General features: G+C 42.2%; 1 protein-coding gene across 1 annotated transcript in view; it reads left to right on the top strand.

The window, feature by feature from the left end:
• The window catches only part of LOC101848774 (hemicentin-1), a gene marked incomplete in the record, with an annotated part of 58272 nt that overhangs the window by 21941 nt on the left and 26775 nt on the right, over positions 1–9556 (top strand). The window contains 4 exon segments of the mRNA XM_035972202.1: positions 663–956; positions 1715–1831; positions 6487–6657; positions 8369–8662. Coding sequence (XP_035828095.1) covers positions 663–956; positions 1715–1831; positions 6487–6657; positions 8369–8662 — 876 coding nt within the window.

Here is a 9556-nt window from a genome sequence, read left to right as displayed (position 1 = left end):
CACCCCACCTTTTTTGTGTCTGACCATAACTCAAAAGTTTCCTTTCCCTAAGACTTTTCGGCAACCCAGAAGTGGCCCAACAGAGAGTGGGGATCCCTAGATCTGAGTAGCAGGTCAATTTAGCTCCAAATGAAGGGACTCAAGTAAACTTTTACTCCTTTTATAGTCGACCCTGCTCTAGTGACCGGTACCTGTCCAAAACAATTACTTGTACACAAATTTGTCGGGGGGTTTTTTGTATATCAGGCAGGTGATTGGAGAGCACCATTTCTTTTCTTTCCCTCTATATATCTGTCTGTTTTGCTTCTTCCCTATACTAAATGACCTTTATTGTGTCCATGTGCTTCTCTTTACTCAAACCCAGTGAGTGGTTGGCGGGTGCTCTGGTGTGGTTTGCTTCTTCTTTCCTATCAAACATCTATCGTCCTTCTCCCCCCTTCTTCTTTTTTAAGTTTGTTATTCTCTTGTAACACCTCTAATCTTCTGGCGCTCATATGACATTATGCAGTTACGAGCGCCGTAAAACCTCTACTAAAACAACTAACTGTCTAAACGCCCACTTGTCTAATACAACCATATTCTTATAAACGACAGGGGTGACCGTTTTGAACAGATTCACCTGCAACTTGCACTCACTCCCCCCCCCTTCCTCTCCTCCACAGACCGACCAGAGATCGTGTCTAGCTCCGAAGCCCAGGTCGTCGTTCGGACCTTCAGCACGGTCACTCTACGGTGCGCGGTCAGCTCATCCCCCGCACTCACCAGCTTCCAATGGGTCAAGGACGGGGTCAGCGTCCAGCCAGAGGTCAACCCGGGCCGGTACCTAGGCGGCTCTCTGACCCAGACGGACCTGACCATCTTCACGGTGACCCCCACCGACTCCGGGTTGTACCGTTGCCAGGCAACCAACGCCGTGGGTCAGACTTCTGGCCCGGCCACACAGCTCAATGTTTACGGTAGGTGGTGGGGTGTAATGATAATAATAATGGTAATGATAATGATAATAAATAGAAGAAGAAGAACAAAAATAAGAACAAGAACAAGAACAACAAAAACAAGAAGAAGAAAAAGAAGAAGAAGAAGAAGACGAAGAAGAAGAAAAAGAAGAAGAAGAAGAAGAAGAAGAAGAAGAAAAAGGAGAAGGAGAAGGAGAAGAAGAAGAAGAAGAAGAAGATCATTTCTATAGTGGCTATTCCAAGGAGGCTCCAGGCACTTCAACATAAATGCAAGATTTAAATTGATGTTTCATAAGAACGGGCCCATTCAACGTACAATAACCCTTTCAAATACGCACACCCGTATTACGACAAAGAACATACATATAAAATTACAATCACTAAAATGAGATGAGAAGAGATGAGATGAGAGGAATCCTTAAGACCGCTACTACAACTGAGCTGATCTAATACTACGAATCTAAACAGTCTGAAATCATTGAGCATTCCGTCCAATCTCATCTTTGCATTTAACAAATTGACCAAGCTGTCCTGATCGTTTTCACCTTACGAACTGACGAATCTGGCAATGTCTACTAAACTGACCAATCTGTAAACACCTAATAAACTGACCCATCTCTGAACAGCTACTAAATTGACGAATCTCAGAACACCTAAAAAGAACTGACCATTCTGTTAACACTTAATAAACTAACTGACCAATCTGTCAACACGACCTAATAAACTGGCCAATCTGACAATGTCTACTTCCCCCACAGCCGAGCCGACCGTCACAACCCCCAGCGATGACGTCATCGTGGCTGAGGGTCAGTCCACGGACCTGAGCTGTGTCGTGGAGCCGCTGGACTCACTCACCGATCTATACTGGACAAAAGGTGAGCTAGTTGTCAGGCTAATAATAATAATAATAATAATAATAATAATAATAATAATAGACAGCATTTGTATAGCGCAAATCCCCGCTCAACAGCAAGCTCTATGCGTTTCACAATCTATACTGTTACCCCAGCAGACCTGAGAGCATTTGGAAACAAACTCAACTTCCTGTGAAGCATACAGTGCAAGCAGCCATTTATAGGCGCTAAAACACTACATACTGACAAGATCTTTCGCTGTCTATGGCCGGGTACCCATTTCCACCTGGATGAAGTGAGGAACATTCGTGTAAAGTGCCTTTTCCAAGGACGCAAAGTCGGGCCCGCGGCTCGAACCCCCGACCCCGCAACCTCACGATTACGAGTCCGGTACCCTAATCGCTAGGGCACCGGCGCCACACTACTCTAAGGTATCGAATAAGCGCCCCCCTTATTCATTTTCGGGGTTTTTTTGCGCACCCCCTCCCCCCAACCCGCTCTTTATTATTCCATACCCCACCCCCCTTTTTAAAAAAATGTTTTCCAGCTGGCCGCGACCGACGATCAAGTGAAACATAATAAATATCTAGAATCTAGATATCTGAATGAAACTTTTTTGTCGCTTTTTTTGTTGTAAATGGCAAATTACCTTCAGTATTAGTACCGGTACCGGGTTGGCTCCTTCAATTGTCTGTGCATTTTTAAAAATTTTGTACATTGGTTTGGTTTTTTTTTAATGAAACTGGTTTGTTCCTAAATCGGAAAAGTTGTCACAGTAACGTACTAAAATCACTAACATTTCATGATCTGTTGTTCTTTTATTCACTGAAGAAGAAATAAAAGAGATTTGTTCCTACTAGTACAGGGTTATGAGGTTGAATGTGCTACCCTTCCCCTTTTTATTCCAACCCCCCCCCCCCCCTTTTTTTTTAAAAATTCGATACCTTAGAGCAGTGGTTTTCAAAGTGGGCGACAGTTTGGGGGACGCTGTGGCGAAATTGGGCGATTGGGGGGCGGTGGTGGGCGTTAAGGGGGCGGTGTGAAATTTTCATGAAAGGCAACAAAAAAAGGTGAAGGGAAAGAAAGCACATAAAAAACAAAAACAAAAATTGATAACTAAGGCATAGTTTACAATACTACTTATTACTAAGAACTTTCTTTCCCAGCACTCAAAGCCCATATATAAAGATGATTCATCCCTGCAAATCTGACAAAGATCAATTTTCAAAAATAAAAATCAATTAAATTGATGTTTGCAGCCGACGTCGGTCAAGCTGATGAAGCCTTACGAGCAACTTATAATTTATCTCTGCTAATTGCAAAGGCAGGCAAACCACGTACTCTCGGTGAGGACCTCATATTACCTGTGATAAGAGAGGTGTTAGGACAGTCCTGCCCCCTGCCCCGGTGCCTGTGTTGAAAGTTCTTGCCACTAAGTGACAATACCGTTCAAAAACGTATTGATGAGATGTCAGCAAATGTTAAGGAATCATTGTGCAAAATGCTTAAAGGACGTGAGCTCAGCCTTCAACTGGATATCGGTTCATAGAGTAAATGATGCAAGAATTGTTATAATATGCGAAAATGTTGGAAACATATACCAAAGTGATCCAAGAATTTTTCGAGGAGAAACAGATTCCTGTGGCCAATATAGTTGCCTGTGCAACAAATGGAGCACCGTCGATGACTTGTCGGTACTGTGGATTTATGAACTTCTTGAAGAAATCAGTTCCTGGAGTACTAACTGTTCGCTGTGTCATTCACAGACAGAATTTGGTGGCAAAAAACCTGAATGAAAGTCTGCATGACACACTGGCCATTGCCATCAAGGGTGTGAACAAGATCAACGTCCACGCTTTGAACTCGAGATTATTCCGACAGCTGTGCACTGAAAATGACGAGAACCTTCAATTGTTTCTTTTGCACGCTGAAGTCCGGTGGCTCTCAAGAGGAAACTGTTTAACACGATTATTGTTCTGCCTGTTTGACTCTGTGCTGGAGCTTTTTTCAAGAAACAGACAGTGATCTCGGCAATAAACTGAAAGAACGCAAGAACAACATTTTGTTCCTCACAGATCTTTTCACAAAGCTCAACCAGTTCAACTTGCAGCTGCCGGGGGATGACACCAACCTGATCAAGGTAAAATCCATGCTTTCGTCATTCTTTTCGAAACTGGAAATCTTTCACCGAAACATTGGCAGAAGAGAATGTGCTCAGTTTCCTAGCTTGACAGAGACACTGAGAGAAGGGCGGGTTTCTGACGAGGAACTAGAAATATATACCAACCACCTCAGAGATTTGCATGCTGATATGATCGAGAAGACAAGGTTTACTGATATCTTTTAACTGGAAATTCCAGACTGGGTACTGGACCCACTCAATACTGGAACAGATGGTGACTTGACAGTGGCGATTGAAGAAGAGCTGACAGCGAAAAGTGACTTTGAAATCAAACCATAGTTCAAAAAGTCGTACCAGTCATTCTGGTTGAAAACTATTGCGCAAGACAAATATCCCTCCCAGTGGGAAAATATCAAGTTGTTCATCGCTTTTCTCACCTCCTGTCTAGTACAAAGGGGATTCTGTGCAGTGACAAGGTTGCTGACGAAGCAGAGGAAAAAACTAAGGATCACAGAGCGTGGCAATTAGCGTCTGCTACTGACCAATCTGAAACCTGATGTTGATAAGTTGGTTTCGTCTCACCAGGTCCGTACTTCCCATTAAGGCAGTGTCAATGACTTATTTGTATATGCTTACTCCGTAGTTTATCCTTACTTGATACCTAAATACATCTTTTCTTTTTTTGCTTTTCTTTCTTCTTTTTCTAAAGCAAAATACTCACTTGTTCAATAGAGTTTGTTATGTGCATGTGCATGTGCTGCCACTGCTGATGAAACTGAAGATGATGACGGCGATGATTACGATGATGGAGATAATTACAGACTAAGATCCATGCATACTTTTTCTTTCGTGTGGTTTCTCACATTTGAACAGCTTAATAATATTTTTAAGTTCTACAATGGAGATATTTGATATACAAATCTCAGGCAACTTTATTGCAGCACCTTGATTGGAGAAAATGTTTCTTAAAAATTATGTCAATCTGTTTTCAAACTAATGATCATTGTTGTTGTTGTTATTTTGTTTTTGTTTTGTTTTGTTTTTTTTTGTTTTTTTTTGGGGGGGGGTTTGCTTCTGTAAATGTCATAATACATGTTTTATTTTTATTAATGTTAACAACACTGGTCGTTTAATACCGATGGCACATATGCATATTAAAATGACAGTATTTTGTTCTTAGTGCCCTTGCATAACATTGAAGAAAAAAATGTGTTCTATTATCTCTCGTACACGCTTAATTTAAGACTGTAATGATGGTGATTTGTGACCCAACTAATATTCAGAACCAAATCATTAGAATTTAAGCACTTTACTTTGTACCCTACTTTTTGAGCTCTCTCTTTATTTGTGATTGTTATTATATTATGCATGTCGTTATGTCAGATAGATGGTTGGGGCGGAGTAGGGGGCGCTCGGGCTAAAAAAAGTTTGAAGACCACTGCCTTAGAGTATTCTTTGCTTGGGGGTTTGGTTGGGAGGGGGGGGGGGTGCAAAAATAATACAGCTGCTTAGTGTGGAAATTGCACCATAACAACTAACAAGTAGTTGCAGAATTTACATGGTCGCTCTAAAACACAAGGTGGCCATCCCGAAAAATGCTGTTTTGAGAAAATCGAAAGCAAAGTTTTTGGACCCTTGTTCATTTTCTTCAAAAGACAAAGAGAGTTTTTTTCTCTAACCAAACACATATACACGAAGGGCAATGCCCACTTTTGGTGTAGGTCAAGATTTCTGGAAACCCCCCAAAATATGGGTTAGCCCGCTTGTCCTTAAAAGCGACCACATATAACTGCCAAGTGCAGAATTTACATATATATATAACTGCCAAGTGCAGAATTTACATATAACTGCCAAGTGCAGAATTTACATATAACTGCCAAGTACAGAATTTACATATAACTGCCAAGTGCAAAATTTACATATAACTGCCAAGAGCAGAATTTACATATAACTGCCAAGAGCAGAATTTACATATAACTGCCAAGTGAAGAATGTACATATAACTGCCAAGTGCAGACTTTACATGTAATGTAACTGGCTAGAGCAGAATTTAACATATAATGCAACTGGCTAGGGCAAAATTTGCATATTTTAATACAACTGGTTAGTAAAGAATTTACATGAAAACAAAGGGAGAGGGGGTCAGAGAAACAGTATTCAGGAAAAACAAAACCATGCAGCAGGTGGTTTAAGAAAAAAGAAAAAAAAGACGTTTGCTTCTAGTTCCCCTCGACACCACAAGATAACAAAGACCAGAAAAAATGAAGAAAAAAGAAACCAAACCAGGGGGCAGGATCTGGACAATAAAGGTGCATCTTATCTTACCTTATCTTATTTATCGTATCTTATTTATCTTATCTTATATAATCTCATCTTATCTTTTCTTATCCTATCTGATCTTATCTTATCTTATCGTATGTTCTCTTATATTATTTATTTATCTATCTTATTTTATCTTATCTTATCATATCTTCTCTTATATTATTTATCTATCTATCTATCTTATTTTATTTTATCTTATCTTATCTTATCTTACCTTATTTGTCTGTGACAGATGGACAAATACTGGACACGAGTGACGCGAGCAGGTACCGGGGCGGTACGCTGGTGACCCCGACCTTGACCCTGCTGTCGGTGCCGGTGACGGGGGCCGGAGTGTACAGCTGTGTGGCTACTAACACTTTTGGCACGCGCTCTGGGGGTCCTGTTACTGTAGCTGTCACTTGTGAGTGGTTTGTTTGTGTGTGTGTGTGTGTTTGTTAGGTTATAACGGTGTTAGTTTGTTTGTGTGCTTGAGTGTGCCGGTGACGGGGGCCGGAGTGTACAGCTGTGTGGCTACCAATACTTTCAGCACGCGCTCTGGGGGTCCTGTTACTGCAGACGTCACTTGTGAGTGGTTTAATTTGTTTGTTTGTAAGGGTGTCTGTTTGTTTTGTTTGTTGGGTTGTAAAGGTGTTTGTTTATTGGGTTGTATGGGTGTTTGTTTGTTTGTGTGTTGGAGTGTGCAGTTGTGTGGCTACCAATTTACGTTCGGCACCCGCTCTGGGGGTGCTGTTACTGTAGACGTCACTTGTGAGTTGGTTTGGTTGTTTGTTGGTTTGTGTGTGTGTTTCTAGTTTTAGTAACAATGTTATGGCACTTGTAACACAATAAGGACATAATAATATACGTGTCGAATAATAGATATGTTACAAGAGAGTAATATACCCAACAACAAAAAAAGAAAGAAAGAGGAGAGATAAGGATGATAGATGTTTGATAGGAAAGAAGGAGCAAACCACATCAGAGCACACACCAACCACTTGGTGTGTGTGTTTGTTTGTTTGTTTGTTGGGTTGTTCGGGTGCTTGCTGTTGGTTTTTTGGGGTGTACAGCTGTGTGGCTACCAATACATTGTGCACGCGCTCTGGGAGTGCCGTCACTGTAGACGTCACTTGTGAGTTGGTTTGTTTTTTTTGTTTGTTAAGATGTTTGTTTGTTGGGATGTTTGTTTGTTTATTTGTTTGAATGCTTTTTGTCTGTTTGTTTGTTGAGTTGTACAGTTGTGTGGTCCCAAACACGCTGGGTAGGCCGTCACTTGTGAGCGGTTTGTTTGTTTGGTTGGTTGGTCGGTAGTCTGCTGTGGCGTGTTGCTGGTGGTGGTGGTGGTTGTTTCTATCTGTCTATTCATTTCACTCTACAGTTTCCCACCATATCCTTCACTTCAAACGACATTTATTTTCTGTCCTGCGATTTTCTTTCACACTATAGAATTCCATTTTCCCATCATACCCCTCAATTCACACTACATTTTTCCATCATCATACCTTTCATTTCACATTATATTTTTATATCACACCATTGAATTCGCTTTACACTCTTTTCCCCATCATACCCCTCATTTCCCATTAAAGTTTTCTATCCTGCCTCTGTATTTAACATTATGATTTTTTCCCTTTTCCCACCATACCTCATTACATACTGCATTTATTCATCATCATGCCCTTCACTTCACATTGTATCACGCCCTTGATTTCATACCAGTTTTCTATCTGTCTCTCACTTAACACTACACTTTTCTATTCTACGAGGGGGGGGGGGGGGGGGGTTGGGGGGTCTTTTTGTTTAGTTTTTGTTGTTGCTTTTGTTGTTGTTGTTGCTGTTTAGTTTTGACTCAACAGTTTGCCCATCGTTCTCCTCAGACATCTATCGTCCTTATCTCCCCTTCTTCTTTTTTATGTTTGTTACTATCTTGTAACACCTCTAATCTTCTGGCGCTCATATTATGATCTTATGCAGTTTCGAACGCCGTAAAACCTCTACTAAACACTTTTTTATCCTTGCGTTTTTGGCGCTACTAAAACTTCTTTTTAATCCATGGGTTGTTGTTTTTTTTTGGTTTTTTTTTGGAGTTTATTTTTCCACACACACAACAGTTTCCCCATCTTCCTCCTCAGACAAACCCAAGCTGACGGTGAGCACCATCCCTATAGAGCGAAGCATCGGAGGCGTGATCCAGCTCACGTGCATCGTGTCCGCCAACCCCGCCCCCACCTCCTTCTCCTGGACTCTCTCGGGGGTCGGGTCGGTGGGGTCAACCGTTGACCCCAGCAAGTACTCAGGGGGCACGCTGGCCGACCCAACTCTGCTCATCCGCTCTGCGTCCAGTTCCGATAGTGGCCAGTATGTGTGCGCTGCTGAGAACGCTGTGGGGACAAGTGCGAGCGATCCGGTGACTGTTAGTGTTACTGGTAGGTTGTCTGTGTGTGTGTGTGTGTGTGTTTGTGTGTGTGTGTGTGTGTGTGTGTGTGTGTGTGTGTATGAAAGCACTGAAACATAATATTAAGTAGGGAGGCTCTTTTCACTCAGTATTTAACCACACGACGAGTAACCCTCCCACCCCCCCCTGCCCCCAATTTTTTCAGTAGTAAGTAGTGAGGGTCTTTTCAGTCAGCAATAATTGTTCACATAACGTTTAACCCTCCTGACCCCCCTTCCCCCCCAAATAGTAAGAAGGCAAAGTGTTTTCAGTCAGCATGTCATCACGTGACTTCAAACCTCCCCCCCCTCCTCCTCCTCCTCCTCCTCCTCCTCCTCCTGTATATACATGTTTCCCTCATCATGACTTGACAAAAAATGCTCTCTCTTGTGGCAGTGCCGCACGGTGGCCTCAACACTCTGGGCTAGATCCAAGCTCTAGTCTGAGCACAGTTTGACCTTGTCTTTGGGGTAGATCTAAGCTCTAGTCTGAGCACAGTTTGACCTTGTCTTTGGGGTAGATCTAAGCTCTAGTCTGAGCACAGTTTGACCTTGTCTTTGGGGTAGATCTAAGCTCTAGTCTGAGCACAGTTTGACCTTGTCTTTGGGGTAGATCCAAGCTCTAGTCTGAGCACAGTTTGACCTTGTCTTTGGGGTAGATCCAAGCTCTAGTCTGAGCACAGTTTGACCTTGTCTTTGGGGTAGATCTAAGCTCTAGTCTGAGCACAGTTTGACCTTGTCTTTGGGCTAGATCTACGCTCTAGTCTGAGCACAGTTTGACCTTGTCTTTGGGCTAGATCTACGCTCTAGTCTGAGCACAGTTTGACCTTGTCTTTGGGCTAGATCCAAGCTCTAGTCTGAGCACAGTTTGACCTTGTCTTTGGGGT

The sequence above is a fragment of the Aplysia californica genome, unplaced genomic scaffold, assembly GCF_000002075.1.
Source record: "Aplysia californica isolate F4 #8 unplaced genomic scaffold, AplCal3.0 scaffold00611, whole genome shotgun sequence".
NCBI lineage: Eukaryota > Metazoa > Mollusca > Gastropoda > Aplysiida > Aplysiidae > Aplysia > Aplysia californica.
Note: the sequence above shows the minus strand (reverse complement) of the source record. Positions and strands in the feature narration are given on the sequence as shown.